Raw genomic sequence first — 20,943 nt, 5'->3', positions numbered from 1 at the left:
GTTCAGCTCCTTTCCAGAACCTGCGATAACTGTAACTTTACCTGTCAGTTTTCTAATCCTTTTCTGAGAGTGGGGCTTTTAAATCTTAGTGTCAAGGACCCCTCCTGATCTTCAGTAGAGTTAGGGAGTCCATAGGGACTTCTTGTCAGTATTCAAGATTGAGAGGATCTGACAATTTTTCCACGGAGATTTGTTCGCAGGAAGTAAAGAAATGATTGATGAATGGACATCACTTATTTACATACTGACCACATCAGCCAGGAGATATTCTGAATATATCAGCATCATTGTTTTTGCTTTTCCCACTAGCTTCCCAAAGTATTTATTATTAGTAGTAGAGAAAATGATTAAAAAGCCCAGGCTGAATCAAAAGTAAATGAATAAATAAGTGAACTTGTCTTGGGTAGCTAGTTATCAAGCTATCACTGATGACTAAACATGAATCATTTGGGTAGAAATAAAAATGTTAGGGAATCTCAATGGAATTCAGCATCACTCCTTCACTTATGTATCCATTCAATTATTTAACAAACATTTATTGAATGCCTACTATGTATCAGACATTTTTCTTTCTAGTTCAAGGGATACAGCCATGCATTAAAAAGACACAGTCTTTGCTGTGATCAAGCTTATCTTCTGGTCAGGAGAGAAATTCTGTAAACTAGTCAACAGGTAAATTAGGTAATTTTAAAATGTTTTAAATGCTTTATAAAGTAAAAATAAGCGAGGTGATGTGATAAGTGGTGGGTTACTTTAGGGAAGGCAGCAATTGAGGGGGTTCTGGAAAGATCAGGTAGAGTCAGACATGAGATGAATCAGAGTGAGAATTAGTGAAACAGGCAGAGAAAGAAAAACAAAATCTTGGGATGGCAAAGAGCTTGGCTTGTTTGAGGAATAGGGAGACCAATGAGGGAGGCCAAACTGAGTGGTCATGGGGTGATAAGGGAGAGTACTTTGAAATGAGGTCAGAGAGGAAGAAATGGTTCATATGGAAACATGGTCATAAGCAAAAGATGATGATGGCTTAGACTTGGGGGGGACTTGCAGGGAATGGAGAGCTGTAAATGAATTTGGGATGTTTGTTGGAGGTAGAAAATTCAGAACCTGTGGATAAATGGGATAAGAGAGTATAAGAAAAACAAATCAAGGATGAGTCTTGGGCTTCTGGCTTAAACATTGGTTATGATAAAGCCATTTACTGAAATTGGGAGACTCCAGTTTAGAGAGGGGAATTAAATTTCAATATTAAGATTAAAACATACATTAAGGATCTAAGTTGAAGTGTGAAGTAGGCAGTTGGAAATGCAAAACTCTACACAGCTCAGCAAAGAGGTCACCAGCCTACAGATTTTTTCTAAGGGCAGAAATTGTCAAATTTAAGAATTGTAAGAATTTTAAGGCAGGAAAGGGATTGAACGAGAACACTTTGAGAGTGAATGGAATTAAAGAAGAGAAGCAGGGACAGAGCTATGAAAACAAACATGCAGAAATGAGCAAAGGGAGAGCCAGCAAAGCAAGTTGAGGTGAAGATACCAGAAAGAAAAGAGAAATTCCTGGAGACCATGAGGCCGTGGAAGCCAGCAGAATATCCAACGACGTTGAGAGGTCATGGTAGATGAGCACCAGCAAGTGTGCACTGGATTTGGAAATATGATGGTTTTTGAGGACATAAGCTAGATTGGAGTGGGTTGAAAGTGAATAGGATATGAGGAAATAAAGACAAGTGCAGATAGCATTTTTAGGTTAGCTTCACTACATTTCACTAAAAGGAGGCAAGGAAAAATGAAAAAAATTTTTTTTAAAGATTAGATGCTTGAGTGTGGTGGAAGTGTGCTATTATTTTTTGGCCTTTCAGTAACATCTGAACCCTTTCATTTTTAGGGAATTCCTAAAATTCCCTAAATTATGAATTATGGCATTATGAATCTTGGTGGGAGGCAAAGCCTTCCTTCTATTGTGCAAGGTGAAAATGTCAGACACTCATTTTCCCAGCCTCCCTGTCAGGTAGGATGTGGGCACATGACACAGGCTTCACCAGTCAGACCCACTTGGATGGGAAATCTGGAGCTAGGATGGAGGAAATGGGAATCAGGAGAGACATTTTCTGGTGCAGCAGTGGTTGCGGTAGGTTTGGTTTGCAGGGGCAATACTGCCTACAGTGCTCATGTAGATTCCAGGATGGGGACACCCCTGGAGTGTCCTGCTAAAATCAGGTTTGTTGGTTTCCTCTGATGTCAACTAACAAACCATTTGCAGAACACATATGTTGATGGAGATGATCAGGAGGAGACATTGATGATGCTGAAGAGAAAGTAACTGCTTTAAAGGAATGTGTAGAAGGCAAGAGGGAAGGGGTGCAAACTATGTCAATATCCAGGGGAAACAATTACATACACAGGCAGATACTGAACAAGGACCTGAGTACCCACCATAGGCTAAGGTAAGAAGATAGGCTAAGGTAAGGTAAGAAAGAGAATCCCTTTCCTCTAAAAGTTAGAGTAGTGCTCCTTAGGAATTAATATGCATGTGAATCATCTGGGAACCTTGTAAAGATACAGATTCTGATTTAGTACAGGTGGAGTGAGATCTGAACTTCTGCCTGTCTTTTTTTTTTTTTAAGGTTTTATTTATTTGAGAGAGAGCATGAGCAGGTGGGAGGGGCAGAGGGAGAGGGAGAAGTAGGCTCCCTGCTGAGCAGGGAGCCTGACCCTGGGACTCCTTCCCAGGACCCCGGGATCATAACCTTAGCCTAAGGTAGGCACTTAACCAACTGAATCACTGAAATTCTGCATTTCTAATAAACTCCCAGGTGACGCTGATGGATGTTACTCCACTGATCCTAGGACATTTTGAGTAGTAAAGCTTTAGCGGATATAAGTGATAAAAATGAAACTTTGAAAAAAAAAAGAAGATAGTAGGAAGGGAAAAATGAAGGGGGGGGAATCAGAGGGGGAGACGAACCATGAGAGACTATGGACTCTGAGAAACAAACTGAGGGTTCTAGAGGGGAGGGGGTGGGGGGATGGGTTAGCCTGGTGATGGGTATTAAAGAGGGCACGTTCTGCATGGAGCACTGGGTGTTATACGCAAACAATGTATCATGGAACACTCCATCAAAAACTAATGATGTAATGTATGGTGATTAACATAATAACATAAAATTTAAAAAAAAAATGACACTTTGGAGTCTGTGTGGCTGGGAGAATGGTTGGCCATAGAAGTGTCAAGGAGTATGGGGACAGAACAGATAAATTTGATTCAGGATTGAAGTTTGAGGGGCTGATGAGATCTATCTGGAAATACTTGTGTAAGAGAGATTGGGATTTGGGCGATTGATATTTAGACTTGCCAGCCTGTAAAGACATGAGGTTTGGTTAGTAAATGAGAATGGAATACAGAAAGTTGTCTGTAGGTAGAAATTTGTGCAGTATTTACTCCTTTTAAAGTATAAGTCCAAGCAAGAAGGAGCCAAAACCATTACTGCAGTGTTTCTCACAATGTTAGAAGAAGGGAAAGAATAAAAACCAAGGACTAATAGGTTAACACCAAAACTGGGTAAAATCTTAATATTTCTTTAAATATTAGACTTCAGGATTTTAGGATTTAATTTCAAGGGATTATAGCAACTTTCAAAAAAGGGCAATAAAAGAAATAAAATTATACATGTGTTTGTTTCAAATGAACTCGTAAGTGAAACCCAATTGCTAGGTAACCTAACAAGCAAAATGCCTATTTCCCCCTCTCCGTACCAAAAACACATAAACATTTTAGAAAGAGGGACAGGAAAATGATTCACCGATAAAACTGTGTCTTGAATTTACGATTTTAAGGAAAAAGGTATGATGTAGTTTGTTTATAAAAGTTTAGCTAATGAATTCACAAGCAGATGCTTTACGTCAAAGCTGCCATTTTCAGCATAATACACACAAACGAGGAGAATGGTTTTGACATATTATCAATATTGTAGTCTTATCAAAAGCAACATACTAGAATGCATTTGTCTAAAATGGCATTGCCTCTTAATACGATTTTGTTAAATCATAACACTTTAGGACTTTTACAGGTCCAAACTTAGAGATGGGCTAAGAAAAGTTATTTGATGAAAGCACTTGACAGATAAAACCATTGAATTTTGTCCTGCTGACATTATGATCAGGCAATGGGCATTGGACAAATTAAGATAAACATTTTTTAAAGGCATATTCAATGGAGACCATTTTGCCCGTATCACTGACGTTATCTGAATTCTTCCAGTTGACTGGATCATGCCCAGGTCCACTTATACAATAATGGTCACTGTTTAAATTGTATTTTACAAGGTTAGTGATTATTGTGTTTACATAGAAACTTGGGTAGTTACCTGGATAATATGGCTGTTATGATAATAAAAGATCCAAATTACTTCTTTGATGACAGAATAGAGGATTTTGGTATAATATGAATGAGGTCATTGGTTCATTCTCCTACTTTGGCTTTATTCAGTACCAGGGCCGGTCTACCCTATAGGCCGGCTGTCTCACAAACAGAAGTCATTTCCTCAAAGGGCTACCAGTCAGATTCAGCGGCACAGAGAAGGCCTGCTCTCCAAAATAAAACTCCCCATTCATTGGTCAGCGTCTACTGTCTTCCTTTTACTTAAGGCGTTGAACCTCGAGAATCTCTTTTCTGTAATCAAATAATACAAACAAGTGGAAAGTTCTATGAGAGGACAAGGATGGACCAGCTGTTTTGCTATAGTGGGTCAAGAAAGATAGGACAGATGTGGACTTTTGATTAGGTCTTGAGAGCTAGTAGAGGTAAGGTTGTGGAAAAGTGTGCCAGTTGTTGGATTTGGGGCATCCTACTTCTGTGTCCTACCTCCTACATGGGGTACAGGTAGCAGAAGGGTAGAGGTTGGAACCTTTCAGCACAGAGGACAAGGTTAGAAAGATACCCATTAAAAAAGACTTAAGACTTCTGGTTCACCAGACAATAGTCAAGACCTGCAGTTCAAGTATTGGATTCAACAAATACTTATTGGGTACTTTAAGTGGTAGACATGGCCAGTGATTTTTAGCCTTACCAAAATTTATAATCAAAACACTGAAGTGGTTTTGTCTGTCACAAATACTTATTGTATTATTCTTTTCATTATTATTATTAATTTTATTTTTATTATGTTCAGTTAGCCAATTCTTTTCATTTTGAGAAAAAAAATTTAAATATTTCTCCACTATTTCTAAATTCACTGCCCACTTTTTTACCTGAAGTCCATTTCTATTTATGATTACATTTAAACAATTTGGAAATGGAAAATGTGATGACCATTTTATAAAAAAAGGAAAACTGCATATAAGGCTAATTTTAAAAAAAGAGGTGAGTTATTGTGCAATGCTAAATTAATTTTTAGAATTTCATTATAAAGATACATTTGACCATGGTTAAGGACTGAATATGTATCTTCCCCAAATTCATATGTTGAAACCCTAACCACCAATATGAGGGTATTTGGAGGTGGGGTTTTGGGGAAGCATGATGGGATTGGTGTCCTTATAAGATGAAGAGACTAAAGCGCTCTCTGCCGTATGAAGATGCAGCAAGAAGGCAGTTCTGCAAGCCGCAAAGAGGGTCCTCACCAATAACTGAATCTACCCTCACCTTCTTTTTGGACTTCTCCACATCCACAACTGTGAGAAATAAGTGTTTAAGCTGCCCAGTCCACAGAATTTTGTTATAGCAGCCCAAGCTAAGACAACCACCAATTAATAAAAAGTACCCTTTTATTGAGAGGTAAGACAAGTGTATTTACAATATTCAATTGTTAGATCATATAATCTGACTGTGAGACTTTTTAAAGCAGCAGTATTCCAGAAATTACAATTTATAAGGGGAAAAGAAAAACATTGCAAGTATGTTTCTGTTACAGAAAATACATTTGAACAATGCCAGGTACACTTAAGGCTAAGTAGTATTAGACCTTTTGCTCCATCTTTATAGCAATAATCAAAGTACATTTTTGTCACAAAGACAGAAGGCTAATTTTGGAAAGAAACAATATAATGTACAGTGCTTTCTGTCAGAAGACTAATATGTTTAAAAATAGAGCCTCATCAGTGGTTCTGAGAAGAAATATACAATGCTGCCAAGCAGTCCCAAACTCACATTTGAAATTAACTGTGGACTCTTTGAAAACTGAAAACTGCTCCAGCCTCTCAATCTTACTAAGGACTGGGAGATTATCAAATCCTTTACACAACTTCTAATAACGCTTCTGAAGTAAGATTTTGAAAAAGAGATCCGTTACAGTGCAAAGAACATTTTGATAGAAATTCATGTCTACAAAGGAGTTAAATAATACAGATGTTCCTTACATTAACAGATACAGTTCTTGTTCTAAAAAGATAGAATTATCTAGCCACTGAAAATAATATGGATCAGTCAAAAATATGTATAAGAGTCCTACAGGGCAACTTGTATAAGTCGATCCCCAAAATATGTATATATTTGACACTCTCCAAATGAGGATATTACTTTTTTGAAGAACATTAGACACAACACTAGGTCTCTTATTATTCCATGAACTATTGAGGTAGGAGTCTCAGTTTGTCAATATCATCTAGTTTCACAGATTATGTCATAAGTCAAATGCCAGTACCAAAAGACAATAATCCACAAGACTGAACCATTAAACTATATACCAAGTTTTTCCTTCTTTAGACAAGCAAGGATGGGAGTTCTCTGTGCATTGAGATTTAACTAAAAATAAAATAAGCTGTGATATATTTTGTAGACATGTTTGTAAATAAAAATCACAAATTTCAGTTATGATTTTGTGCATTAAAAAGCTTTGCAACTGTTTAAAAAAAGTAAATAGTGCAATCATTAGTGGTAAAACAAATAGTACTATGGCTGTTGACATATGTTCTTATCTCTACCAAAAAAAGCTGCCACCTTGGAAAACTACTAATGAAGAAACGACCACTGTTTCTTCCTGCCAGTCAAGCATCAATGGTAGAAGAAAACAATATATTTTTTTAGTGTCATGTTTTTAAGAAACTATAGCCCATTTAATTACAGTAAACTACCTTTAGCATGTCAATTCAGATATTTTCTCCATGAACTCAAGATGAAGAGTGATCTTATGAAGCATTCATCATGCATTTTTATGTTAGGAAAAAGCTAAAAATAAAGGAAAACTCAGCTTTCATGAAAAGCCCTTAACAAATATAAGTTTAACCTTTTAACATGTTACATTTCAAACATTATCAATAGTTATTTAATTTATGAAAAGCAAAATGATAAAATCACTACTAAAATTAAAAAAAAAGAAAAAAAAAAAAGAAAAACTACACCATGACGGAAAAATCCATTTGGTTTGCATCGTTTGGTATCTTAAATAAAAGACTATTCAATGAAACAAGGCATGTAACAGACTACTTCATGGTTTTTGTTAGATGCTTACATATAACAAAGGATACAGATAATTAGGTCAGATTCTCAAGAAGTATGAGTAGTTCCGGAGTGTTTAGTTATAAAGAATGACCTTTGCATAACTGACAGTGAATATCTAGTTCAGATTTTCATCCGGCTTTAAAATATTAAGAATCAGAAGAACCACAAATGTTTTATTTTAACCATATGTTTACAAAAAAAAAGTGATTCATACATCAAAACTGGGTTTTCCTTGGTTTTAATACATTAAATGACATAATCCAATCTAACTCAGGCATCACTTTCAGACACACAGTGCAACTGAAAATACTTTTGCCATTCCAGTGGATATTTCTAAAAAGCAAAGACCTACGGGTGCTCCTGCGCCTTCAAAATAAGAAGAAAAGAAACAGGCCCCACAGTTCTCCAAGGATGGCTGTGTTTTGCACGTTGTGGATAAACAATAAAAATCGCCTTCAAGAGTTTCAATAAGTATTGTAACATAGATTCATCTCCTTTAGTTTGCTTGCTGACTTCTTAGATCACTTGATTAGAAGCCTGTTCTCATTGCCTCTTTGTTAACTGCTATTGGTACTTTGTAGACTATACGTTTTAAACTTCTGTAAAGAATATTACAAGCTATTTCATGTAATTTAATTTTGTGCTGAATATTCTTCAAAGGATTTTATAAATAATACAATATTTTAAATGAGTCTTCAATTCACTTGTTGTTATACCATATTGTTGCTTTCTCCAACTTTATCTACAAACTGCAAGGAGAAGAAAAACAGGTAATTAGAAGAAAGCCCAGATCTTTATAAAAACATTGTATCAACATTTTAAGTGTTGATTAAAAACCCAGCTTTATAAGATTTGTGGAAATTTAAGGTGTGACTGACAATGGTTAATCCAGTCCTACTCACCACAATCTCCTAACACGTAAATGTGTATAAAAAAATTTTCTTTGCTAAGGTTGTTTTTGCATGACATGTTATGCATATGACTTTAAGGGTACAACACGAGAAATGCAACACGATGAATAAAACAATTGGACAAAATGAAGTTAACACTGCTAGCTTAACAAAAAAATAAAAAAATAAATAAAAAACTGAAATGTCAGCCATTCATGCATCAATGAACCCAATAAGGTATTTCAACTGACCATTACTGAGGATCTCTTCTGGGCCTATGTAGTCTTTGAACAAACAGATTGAACTCCATTAAGTTCAGTAATTAACAGCTATTGACTAAAAATACTTTAAATGTGTATTCTGGACTTCAGACTGAAAGTGGCATGGGCATTAAAAACAGATGTAATGAGGCGAGCATAAATTTATAGGTACTGAATATAAATTTTCACACACATTAATGTAAGTTGTTATTCACTTTGGCTAGTCTACCCCAAACGTAAAGCAACTGGGCCTTCTTCAGCATTCCAGATGGTGATGCAAATATTGAAACAAAATCATTAGTGGAGATATATTAAAAGTTATATAACCCAAGTGGTCATAATACTATCAAAATCTAGCAATCATTTAACCCTTCCTTTCATTTCACTACTCACATTTTTACTGAACCATTTATTATAATGAAGTAATAATCATAGGAAACATAATTTACAGCACTGGGTGTCCACTTATGCAAATACTGAAGAATCCTTAAGTTAAGGACATGAATAATGATTACACAACTGTATAACTAGAAGTTTCGATAAATTCAGAAGCCATTCTAAGTAAAAACAACATTGACTACAGTATGAGTTTGGAGATTAATGTAAATGAAATCTGAACATAACCCCCTATAAGCTCACATTCCAACATTTTATATTATTATAAATAGGTGAATGGCATGCCAAAACTAAAAACTGCTTTGAAAGTACCATAGGCTCATTAGGATTTTAAGGTAAATTTACGTGGAAAGAAAGCACAACATTCTCTCTCCAAAGGTAACTTCAAACATCTAGGTTGTCTAGGCGGTAAAATTCTGAGTGTAAAATTGACTTGAGGTTGGAAATGAGATTTTGTCTTACAGCAAAACCCATTCTTCAGTGGGTAAGCCATCCTTTAGCTCTCTGAGAAACCAGTAAATGCTATGGATTATCTCTCTATAAACATCTACAAATGTCTGTAAACAACTTTAGGAAGTTGATCGCCCATCTTGGAGGAACAGATTTGATGAGATCATTCAAACTGTGGAGAGAGCTGGGAACAGAATTTTATCATCTGACTTCCAGTATAATCGTGCTTGATTTAATTGTCTTAATGCATGCTATTTGGTGATACAGTCTAAGAAAGAAAATATTATTAGATATAATGATGTCCTTTTTACATAATGGCTTCTAAAATTAGAAATCATATAAAAGTTAACTGAAAAGTGCCTTGAACTCTCAAAGAGAAAGGTAGCATAGCATATCAATCTGAGTTACATTTAAAAAAAATCGAGAATATTAAAAATGGATATAATGAAACAAAATTTCAGGTTTTTTACGTTAGCAATGATTATTTTCTCTGGTATTCATGGTAACCATGATCTATGGTGATGTAATAATTTATATCATAATAAAAAACATCAATTAATCAGGTATCAATTACTTGTACTTCTAGAGGTAAAGAACATCAAAAAGTATTATTTTGATGGTTTAAAAATTTTATTTCTAATACATGATAACTTACTGATCTAATTCCAGGTAAATTCAAGAGGGATCCAAGGACTGGCACTCTTCTAATAAAGCCAATGACCACAGGAAAGAAGCCCCTAGGAAGAAGGAAAAAAGGTTCTCAGAACTTACAGATTCTTTATTACCAAAATCAACTGCTAACCAGGTAAAAAGAAAGGATCCACTTAAAATTTTGAATGTTTTAGAGACTTTAAATTTCAAATGTTACCTTTAGTGGTAATGTTTCTTACCTCTCCCCGGATATGATCTCTTTCTTAATTATACTCCTATTGTATTGTGCTTATACATCTATAACACATTACTACTATATCCTGCTGGTATCTTTATAGTCTGTTTCCCATATCAGAAATGAGAGATTCTCTAAAGCAGATTTGACACTTAATTCAGTTTTATGTCTCCCGTGAATAACACAGTGTTTGGCAGACAGAAGATAAAGGATATACACTTTTTGAATAAATAATTAAACCAACCTTATTTAAAGGTATTTTCTCACACAGAATACTATTGTTTATTCACTTAGTAACTAGCATTTGTAAAATAGGACTGATCAAAATCTACCATAGTGTGTTCAGTACAAAATTTTCTAATGACTGTATGTACTAAAAGAATTGTCATCAAGTGGCAGTAACTATGCAGTATCAGGTTCTATGAATTAAAATGCTTTATGTATGTATGTATCACTGTTTAGTTGCTAAAAATAACAAAGTGCCTTAAATGCAAAGTGCCTTAAATAGAAAGACAGTGCCTTAAAATCCCAATAAAACCTACTGCATTGAAAATACAAGATAATGACCTTATTGGCAATCATCTACATTTAATAAACATTTTTATAGTTGACTGAATTAAAGAGATTCAATAAAAGATTCAATGCAAACAAAAATCCGCTTGAGAAAATTATGGTGTTTGTACTCATGCTGATGCAAATATCTGGGTTTTTGTAATAATTAATTATTTGACATACTGGTTTATTGAAAGAGAAAAAGTACAATAAAATAATTGCCTTACCTGAACAAGAGAAAGAATCCATAAATTTCAAAGATCATGCCTATCAAAGGCCAACCAATAAGGACTACAAATACTCCACCCAGGAAAAATCCTGTAGCTTTCATTTTATGTTTTTGGAAGAAGAATCTGAATGTTCTTTCTAAACCAATGACAAAAGCCAAGCCAGCCACAAATAAAACCTAGAAGAGAAAGAAAATGCGAGATAGAAAAAGTAGTTAAACATACTGCATAGATTTGAAAAGCAAGGTCAAAGCTAAATATAATAAAAAGCAGTACATCTGTCTCTTAGTGGGGGCAACTGGCTGAAGGAAACTATGATGCACGCCAAGAGGCAGAATCAAGGAGTGGGCTAAGCATGCAAAAGTTGGAGCTGGATTCCACTCTTCTCAGTCCTCTTCTATCTTGATTAGATGGAGAAAAAGAGAACCAAAGAAAGATCAGATGTTACCAATGGGCATGCACATATGCAGTGGTTCTCCCAGGTAAGCAAGATGGAGAGAGCTTTAGTTAAACAGAGGAGGGGCCGGGCAAAAGAGGAAGGCTGCCCATAAACACGTCACCCGAAAGTACTCCTGGTTCTGCACACTTCACCACAGGCTATAGGAGTGCCTATGGGTGGGAGAAATACTGATGTGGCCAAGCTGATAGAAGAAACCATGCAAAGCCAGGAAGGATTCTAGTCTTACTAATCTCAGAATCTCTGGTGGCAGCAGAAATAAAAATAAAGCCATATGTTCTCAAATATACATATATTTTGTATGTTTCCAGATAGTGAGCCAGAAATGGTCATTGATTAAAAGCTTGCTTCCCCCCAGGTTTTATTCCCAGTATCTTGCCTTTCTTTGTAACTATCTTTAATGAAAAATTTTTCACACAAGTATTGATTGAGCCTAATGGTTAAGCTTCATATTCTCAGATAGCAATGCTACTTATTTATTAATTAAAATACCAATTTTGAGGGCGCCTGGGTGGCTTGGTGGGTTGGGCATCTGCCTTTGGCTCAGGTCATGATCCCGGAGTCTTGGGATCAAGCCCTGTGTCAGGCTCCCTGCTCAGCCGGGAGTCTGCTTGGCCCCTCTCCCTCTGCCCTGCTCGTACGTGCTCTCTCTCTCTCTCTCTCAAGTAAATAAATAAATAAATAAAATCTTAAAAAAAAAAAAAACCAATTTTGAATAGTTTTGTTAACCTTTATATTTTCTAATTTCCAATTAAAAGCTCTATGGTAATATACATTTCAAATATATTTAATATTATTCAGTAACTTTGTTGTCTTCTTAAAAGGGTTATGATTTATTTCTAGAACTCCTGCACAACCTTCACACATGGACAACAAAGTACACATTCCAAATAAACAACACATATACCTTTCTCAGCAAGCTGACTGTTAATATACAGGCATATTAAGAGGTTTAAATGGTTTTTAAAAATCTGTTTATTTTATGCTATTGAACCAAATGTTTCAAGTCATATGTTTTAAGTCAAACATATTAATAAATTTACCAAGACATGGGGGCTACCAAGTCATCTATTTTGAACTCCTATCTAAAGGCAGCCTTGATTTAATCTATTGTATATTACATATCAAACACTCAACAGAGTAGTCACTCAAAAACCTCTTTAAGTGTTTACCTTTTACTTAAACAGGTTTTTTTTTTAAATTTTTTAAAAAGATTTTATTTCTATGATAGAAAGAGAGCGAGCAAAAGCAGGAGGAGAAGCAGAGGGAGAGGGAGAAGCAGGCTTCCCACTGAGCAGGGAGCCCCCGATGATGCGGGCTCGATCCCAGGAACCTGAGATCATGACCTGAGTGGAAGGCAGGTGCTTAATCAACTGAGCCACCCAGGCCTAAACAGGTTTTATTTCTGATGTAAACAGAGAAGATAATAGGAATCTTTACATGAGTAAGAGTGAATTATTTCCCCCCGATTTAACAGCAGGCAATAATTCATTTGTAATTAAAGTTTCCTTATGAATTTAGTTAAAATATATGTTGAAAAACTCACATTTCCAATAGCCAGTAGTGCTTTGTCAAAAAAGAGAATCATTCCAAAGAACAGGAAAAACACTCCAAATCCTGTTAATCCCATTCCAATTTCTGCAATATAAGTTATATAGTTAAGGGTAGAGAAAAATAAAAGTTACATTAAGATCCCGGTAAACTAAGTAAGAAAAATTTTCAGTTTTTCTTTTGGCTGATATAAGAAAATAGGTCCCCAACATTGCAGGTTAATTTTATGACATTTATTAAGATCTATAATAAATTAAACTAACATCAGCAAATAACTTCAAAATTTAAAATATAAATGGAAATCTCTAATCCTTATATGAGAGATAGCACTTCTCATAAACATATGCATGATAGAGGAAGATAATCAGGATTTTAAACCTTTGATTATATTTTTTCCCTCCCAAGAACGCCTCTGGCATCAGACATAAATATATGGGTTTTCTTTTACTATTTATCTCCTTTCATATCCTAGGACTATTATTTATATGCACAACATCTAGACTTACTTCTTTCCCCTCTTAAATTAATTCCTTCTTTAACCCAGTGGAAATGCTACCATAGGTCAGCACAATATACTTCACTCGATGATACACTGCTTCTCACAAGGGCAATATTTTGAGAATCACGTTGTCTCCTCAAAAGTTAATTTTCAAGAGGTTAGTCATCACTTTTAACTTCTTGATGATATGAATTTATCTTCTATAAATTATCTAAACCATGAATCCATTCACACACTTAGTGTCTAAGTCCTAATATCAGCTCTCCAAAAGTTTCAAAGAACAGTTTTACTTAATATTTTAATACGCTGGGGTTTTACTCTTTTCATTCAAAAACAAAGAACAGTTGATTAACTCCTAGATGCCAGCATCTCTTCTAGGTACCAAGTGTACGGTGGTGAATGAAGTGTAAGCATTGAAGTTTATGTTCATCCTTATATAAAACTCATAATTTTATTACCTTTACATTCTCTTGGTCTTATCTTTTTAGTCTGAGGATTCTTAACTTCTGTCAGTGCTAAAAGCATAAGCCACTAAGTCACCTCTTTGATTATTTTAGTTTTGCTTTCAGGAAATACTTACCAATCCTTATTTTACCCAGATACATATTATCTGCATGAAATAATGAAACAAGAGCAGAAACCACCATATTTTTGGAAACCCAATTCTAAATACACTATTAATGATTTCTGATCTGTGACTTAACTTTTTGGCCTCGGCTCCAGAAAGCCAAAACCTAGGTCACAGCTACTTAAAAAAAATTTTTAAGCCTTGTAAAATGTTCTGATGAGTTGAAAACTTCTATCATATATTTTTCTACATCTCCCACCTCCTCAATTTACAGTTAACTATTGCCTTCCATTCCAACTACCTTTTTCCCCAAAGTTAGTCTAAAAGAATTCAGGTCCTGGCATATAAATATACATTAGTGTATTCCACAGACACAAAATCCTATGAAAATGTGAGGCTAATACTTTCATCCCTTAAGAGACTTGACCAAAATAACTGTTTAGCTGTCAGACATAATTTCCTAGAGGAAAGTATGGACAAAAGAACAAGCAAAATTCCATTGTATAACTATTTAGTAGTTAGGATTTAGTCACTGGCAGTTGAGTGATTTGAATATGACTAATTTCTACCTTTTCATAAATTATCCTAATGATTACATAAAAATTTTGAGTTTTTTTTCAAGATTTTATTTATTCGAGAGAGAGAGAGACAGCGCAGGTGGGTGGAGAGGCAGAGGGAGAGGGAGAGCAAAGAATCTCAAGCAGGCTCCGCGCTGACTGGGGAGCCGGAAGAAGGGCTCAATCTCATGACCCTGAGATCATGACCTGAGCTGAAATCAAGAGTTGGACTGGCCACCCAGGCGCCCCCAAAATTTTGAGATGTTTGTTCATCAGAAGGAAATTATATGGAAGTACACCTACTATGTACTGAGAATTTGCCATGAATTATCCATTATGGGGTGCTTTACATACCTTATATAACTTAATCCTTCCCATACTACTGCAAGCTAGGTGTGATTACATCCTTTTAGAGATGGAGGAAATTGAGGTTTAGAGAAACGACTTTGCTTAGAGTCACACTTCTGGTTAAGCATTTGAACTCAGTCCCTGTGCTTAACTATTACATCATACTGCTTCCTACAGGATTTTTTTTTTTTTTTTCAGGTTAAATATGTTTGATTAAATGAAACTCAAGGACACTGGAGCATACTGAACTTCTGGGGGAAGTATCTTTAGGATCAAGTTTAATGGGTTAGCATCAAGTTTAATGGGTTAGTTTCTCATCTAACAACTAAGTAGGTGTTAGTAGAAGTATTAAAAATTGACTGCAGTGAAAAAAGACAGTATCTGGATATGGTTTCACATTCACTGAAATGTTTAACCAAACTGTGAGGTGAAAAGTAGCACTAGCCCCATATTTCACAGACTCAAGAGATTCGTAACTTACCCTTGCTCACAGAATCAGCAAATGTATGTATGTGTGTGCGGTGGAGGGGGGGCCCACAGGCGGTTGGGCAAGAAGAGTGGTGGTTGTGGGGAGTCAGGCTAGAATTCAAACTCAGTTTTTGGACTCCGCAACTTACAACTGTAACATGGGCACCAAAACATTTGGACTATTTCATCCAGTGTAAACCTAGGAGGAGACAGTTGCCTGTAACATATTTGCCAGAACTGGCACTGGCATGATGTTGCCAAGTATTTCCCGGCCTAAGTGGGCCAAAAGTCTCTCACTGGCCTCACTGTGTCCTTTCTCATCTCCCGAATTCCCATCTTCCCTGTACCTAAGCATTCATAAGCCCTCTGGTTAATAAAGCCCTACACAGAGCTGCCCGCTCACCACTGGAATCATACCCAGTAAAATAAATTTATCTTTCTCTGGTGCAACTATCCAATCTGCATTCCTCTTGCCTACGTATGTGGGTTTTTTTTTTTTTCAAAGAACAATCTGATAAAAGCAGTTCAATAAAATTTGTCTAAAATGAAAAAAAAAAATTGTGGAAATTTTACAAGGAAAGATGCTTAATCCAATAGCAATCACTATTAGCATTTTGATATCTTAGTTGAAAATTTTAATATTAGTTTTCTCTCTCCTACTGTACCTTTTTAAAAACAGAAAATTTCATAATAAAGAACTCAATGGAATATCAACCAAGTTGAACAACTCATGAACATCATGGTAGGATTTCAGGCAATTGACATAATGAAGTAAAGATCTAGAGGCAGCATGGGAACTACCCTACTCTGTTCCCCTCAATAAATCTTGTGTTTTTATGGAGGGAGGTGGGGAGAGTGCTATTATAGAACCCCTTAAAACAATCATGAATTGCTTTTTTATTCTGTTCAATGCTTGGTCACCCTCTCCCAGAATCAGAATCCCAGAATAATCTTGGCAAATCACTTGAATGATGGCCAATTTCTGTAGTTAAACACACACACAAACACCATCTGAAATCCAAAGAGCTTTTGGTTCACTAACCATTTTGTGTTCCAATCCACTGTCCTACCTAAAACATTTGGCAAACGAGCAACGAAGAATATAATTTCATCTTCTTCATCAATTTAATGAAGGAGAATGATCCCTATTCTGCCCATATTCCAACTCAATCCCCTTGTTCTGCATTTTGGAAGAATGTAAATCAGGCACTTGTCCCTATAAGAAGTCTTCAATAGAAGAAAATCTCTATGCAAAGGATAAATAGTTCAGATTTTTAATCTATGTAATAATTAGACTTAGATAGAAAGGAGAAGTAATAATCCTTCACAGTTAGAAAAGCTGTGTAGAGATTAAGTACTTTCTCTAATTAGTAGAATTAGAAACAAATTCTAGCAATTTAGGTATACAATTCTAATTTTCTTGGACAACCTAATTTTAAGTTTGGGATTCAATCAAGAGGAACAGAACACTATCACAAAGACAAGAGACTCTGAATATCCTACACAATCTCTCAAAAAAAAAAATCAATGCATAATTTTGTAGGATAAATTATCTACTGTTGTATCTATTCTTGCTATGAAAGAACTACATCATTCTAAGACAGATCTCAAATAAAATTTATATCCAGTTTTCTTAGTAGGGTACAGTGAACACAAAAGTTTCTGAGCCAGCAGACCTGGGATCAAGCCTTCTTTCTGTCACTTTCTTTATAACCACACATTGAGTTTCTTTCGAGCCTCTTTTAATTTATAAAAGAGATATACTTCTCCCTGCCTTATAGGGCTCTTATAAAAATTCAGTGTAATTATTTATATGAAGGTACTTGGTAAAATGAAAGAAGATGCCTTTATACAATTGCTAGTTTCTATTATAACAGTTAAAAAAAAAAAAAAAAAAAGGACTTTATGTGTCTTCTGATCAGAACAGGCCAATAGACCAAAATGGGTACCCTTCCTGGGCCAGTGCAGGTGGCTCCAAGGTGCAGACCCATCCAACCATAGGAAGAAGAGCCTGATTGGGGTGGTAGTGTATACAGAAGACCTTAGAAGTTCTGTCAAGTTCAAGTCAGCCATGACTTCAAACCTTAAGACTCCACTTTAAAATAGGGCATTTAAAATGAAATTCTATTTTTAATAGACTGTTTAGTTCTTAAAATCTTGAAAATCAAAGTAAGTGAAGCAGAATAAGAAACGAAGATCATAGCGGATAAAGCAAAGTGAGACAAAAAGACTATCATGACCATTAAAAGATAGGACCCACAGGGTTGGGCAGATATGTAAATACGAATATGATTAAGGCTGACAAAAGGGTAAAAAAAGTAGGAGTGTTATAATGAAAGAGAAAAGGAAACAGATAGCAATGCTAACCTTAGACATAAGCTAGGCCTGGAGAACTCTGTGGTAGGCAGAAAGAGATGCTAAAATAATAAAACAGGCCACAAAGCACATTATACAATATTAAGGAAAGAAATCGTTTAACTGAACACAAGGTGGCTTTTTACTCCTGCGGAAACATTAGGTGGTAGAAAAGTGAAGTTTCAAAGAATCTTTGGAAGGTCATTTCCAGAGGTGGCAAAAAGGCGAAATATTCAGAATATTTAAGTGTAAGCATATTTAAAAAAAACAAAAAACAAAAAAAAACCCCAAAACCTGTGATAGATGACACTTAAAATACCGCTTCCCAAACAACCGGCCAGTAACTTGTAGAGGACCCCAAGTTTGTCATGTGCACAAACATCCCCAAGGGTGAACCACGGGCACCGCGCATCAAACTTTCTCTTGTGGCCACCTGCAGGAACAAAGCGCCCTTCTTACTGAGAGTGGGAGCGGCGAGACCCTGGTGCAAGACAGGCACTCAGCAAAGACTTCCCCCTCCCCAGATCGGGCGTCTCCCTAGATCCCACTGACCCTCTTCCCAAGCCAGGTCTGCCACTGCGAATCCAGCTCCCGCCCCCTCAAGGCAGCCCTCCGCGCCCCGCATCCCTAGCTCAGTCCCGCAGGCCGCCGCCCCCAACGCGGAGCTTCATTCATTGACCCGGACAGAGGGGCGGGCGAGATGAGCTCGAGCAACAGTGTGCCAGGATCCAGGCGGGGATCCCGGGGCGAGTGCTTACTCTGGGTGTCTGTTAAGGAGATCATGGCTGCAGTAGTGAGGGCAGCGGCGACAGCACCTCTGGGCGCCCAAGGCGTGAAGCAAAGTCGGGAGAAAAGAAGCCGGGAAACAGCCCAGGGGAGAGCCGCCACGTCTTCCGGAAACACGCAGCGGCCCCTACCCCAGCTTCAAGACCGCTTCCCATTGGCTAATCCAGCCCCCAATATCAACCAGTCACCCGTAGTCTTGTTCGGTGACGCACATCGTGGCCACACCCCTTCACCAATTAGAGAAGGGTGTTACTTGCAATTGGTTGAGGAGACTTAACCGGAAGGGCGGATGCTCGCGGCTGGAGAAAAAGGAAAGACTGGTGGCGGGAAGTTTTCATTGGAGAGCGGCTGAAAACTGTAAGTAGTTGCCTCGATGGCCGGCGCTCTGAGGTCAGAGAATGAGGCGGCTGGGCTGGAGTGGGGTGAAGGGGTTCTTTAACCCCTTGGGGAGAGGTTCTGGGGTAAATGTGCTTTGAAAGGGCTAATTTTTTCTTTTCCTTCCTGACGGTGCGGCCGGTCTATCGCGGATCACTTCCGTTCACCGATATATTGGCAGGAGAGAAACGGGCGTTAATCCTCGCCCATCTCTGATGGAACTTGGTCCTTTAAGGGCACGTCGGACTGCCTACCCCTCTCTTTTTATCTCCAGCCTTTTTCTATGCAGGAAGCTTGGTTACCAGAGTCTGTATTTGGCAGTCACCGTCGGGGGACGCATAAGCATAGTGGAGGGTATTATTACATTGCTGTTGTTTTCTAAACGCAGGTGGTGGGGAGAGGGGGACGTGTGTCTGATTTAGCCTGTGGATGCCTCAGTAAATGCACCTCAGTGGCATTTACTCCAGTATCAATGACTGACTGTGACTTCGTGAAATATTTACTGTGGGTGCTGTCAAAAGTTCAGAAATAGCAGAGGTAAAACCAATGAATCACTGAAGTAGTAGTTTAAAAGTAAAAGTTTATTGTGCACACACCAAAGAGACAACTGTGGCACCAGGAGCATTCAAGCCAAAACGGGAATGAGGCTTTTGGTATTTTTACAAAGCGACTTATGTAGTAAGAAGTCTGTGATTATTTTTTCTTCACAGTGATTAGAATATTAATATTTTCTTAAGTGACAGGTAATTGGTTAGTGGTTACTTCATATCAACCTTGGGAAACAGTTTAAGTTTTGCTTATGATTTCTGGAGGCATAAAAAGGAAATTATCTGAGTCAAGTTAGTCTCACAAAATAAGCTCATTTGAGCTTTGTTTGACTAAACTGATTTTGTCTGCTCAGGGAATTTTCAAGACTGGTTTGCTTTTTATTTTAACAATCACCCCCTTTTGGTTATTCTGATCAACCAGTGTAGTATTATTTTCAGTTTCCTCTGTTGAGGTACTCAGGCTGAAGAATCACATTTTTGCTGTTGCCATTAGTTGAGTCATCAGGCTCAGGCCCTGTAGTCACCTTCTTCATCATTTATGTTGTTGATTTCATCCCGTTGTCTGATCCTGATGGGTACCATTTGGCCTGAGTGGCTGCTGACAGGTCTTTAAAACCCTTGAGAGTGTGCAGCCCATTAGAGAGGTAAATATGATTTAAGGAGAACAATAGCCAAGGACTGAAAAATTCCCAGAGGAGATTCCCAGGTGCCAACATTTAACCAACTAAATAAATCAACTGGGTTTCAATTTTTTAAAAGGTATTTACATAGGCATAACATGATGTATTAACCATCACATCTTCATGATGACTTAGGCCTGGATGAAGGCGAGGATGTTTTATTTTAGGAGGCAGGTAGCAGGTGAATTTCCACCTAAATTCGGCCTTTGTATGGTGTGAGAGGTATAGACAGTCAGATAATTTAATGAGAAATATTTCTATGGAAACAAAAGAAAAACAAAGATTAATATTCAAGAAAATTATAAATTCAGTGTCTTGAGTTTGGAGAGAAGCCATTTGAGAAAATTTCTAGATGTGTTCAAATTATCTTCAGATGGAGTGAGGGCAAGAGTGACAATCTGACAGATTCTCCTGGTTTGCAGTTTGAATATCTCTGGTGATCTCTCTGAGCATAGGCACATTGTCCTCCTCACATGAGCTCTTTTGGTGGTTTCTCTGAAGCTTATATCCAGTTGTCCAGCTTTAGCTTGCATGGCTTTGGGAAGAAGGCCATTTTATTTTGATATTGATTCCAAGTCAGAAGAGTGGAAGGAAATTGGAAGTGTTTGGAGAGTTCTGGAGAGTTTGGAGAGTTCTAGCCAAATGTTGGAGGAAACTAG

At 37.0% G+C, this 20,943-nt stretch overlaps 3 protein-coding genes across 6 annotated transcripts in view; 2 read left to right on the top strand and 1 right to left on the bottom strand.

The window, feature by feature from the left end:
* Positions 1-5,741: 5,741 nt before the first annotated feature.
* Positions 5,742-18,812, bottom strand: GOLT1B (golgi transport 1B). The gene is made up of 5 exons (XM_036119203.2): positions 18,654-18,812; positions 13,096-13,187; positions 11,093-11,271; positions 10,083-10,164; positions 5,742-8,180 (listed from the first exon to the last, which is right to left on the bottom strand). Exons 1-5 carry the CDS (start codon positions 18,676-18,678, stop codon positions 8,142-8,144), a joined length of 417 nt encoding a protein of 138 aa, XP_035975096.2. The 5' UTR covers positions 18,679-18,812; the 3' UTR covers positions 5,742-8,141.
* Positions 18,813-18,930: 118 nt separating this feature from the next.
* Positions 18,931-20,943, top strand: part of RECQL (RecQ like helicase) — a 53,003-nt gene continuing 50,990 nt past the window's right edge. For 2 of the 4 annotated variants that reach the window (XM_036119197.2, XM_078075726.1), the window contains exon 1: positions 18,931-19,038. The gene's annotated coding sequence lies outside the window, so the exon portion shown is untranslated. The remainder of the gene's footprint in view (positions 19,039-20,943) is intronic. The other 2 variants (XM_078075728.1, XM_078075727.1) reach the window with 1 other exon arrangement.
* LOC118546527 (cationic amino acid transporter 3-like) overlaps positions 18,986-20,943 on the top strand; it is a 120,968-nt gene continuing 119,010 nt past the window's right edge. The window contains exon 1 of the mRNA XM_078075732.1: positions 18,986-19,071. The gene's annotated coding sequence lies outside the window, so the exon portion shown is untranslated. The remainder of the gene's footprint in view (positions 19,072-20,943) is intronic.

The sequence above is a fragment of the Halichoerus grypus genome, chromosome 6, assembly GCF_964656455.1.
Source record: "Halichoerus grypus chromosome 6, mHalGry1.hap1.1, whole genome shotgun sequence".
Taxonomy (NCBI): Eukaryota; Metazoa; Chordata; class Mammalia; order Carnivora; family Phocidae; genus Halichoerus; species Halichoerus grypus.
Note: the sequence above shows the minus strand (reverse complement) of the source record. Positions and strands in the feature narration are given on the sequence as shown.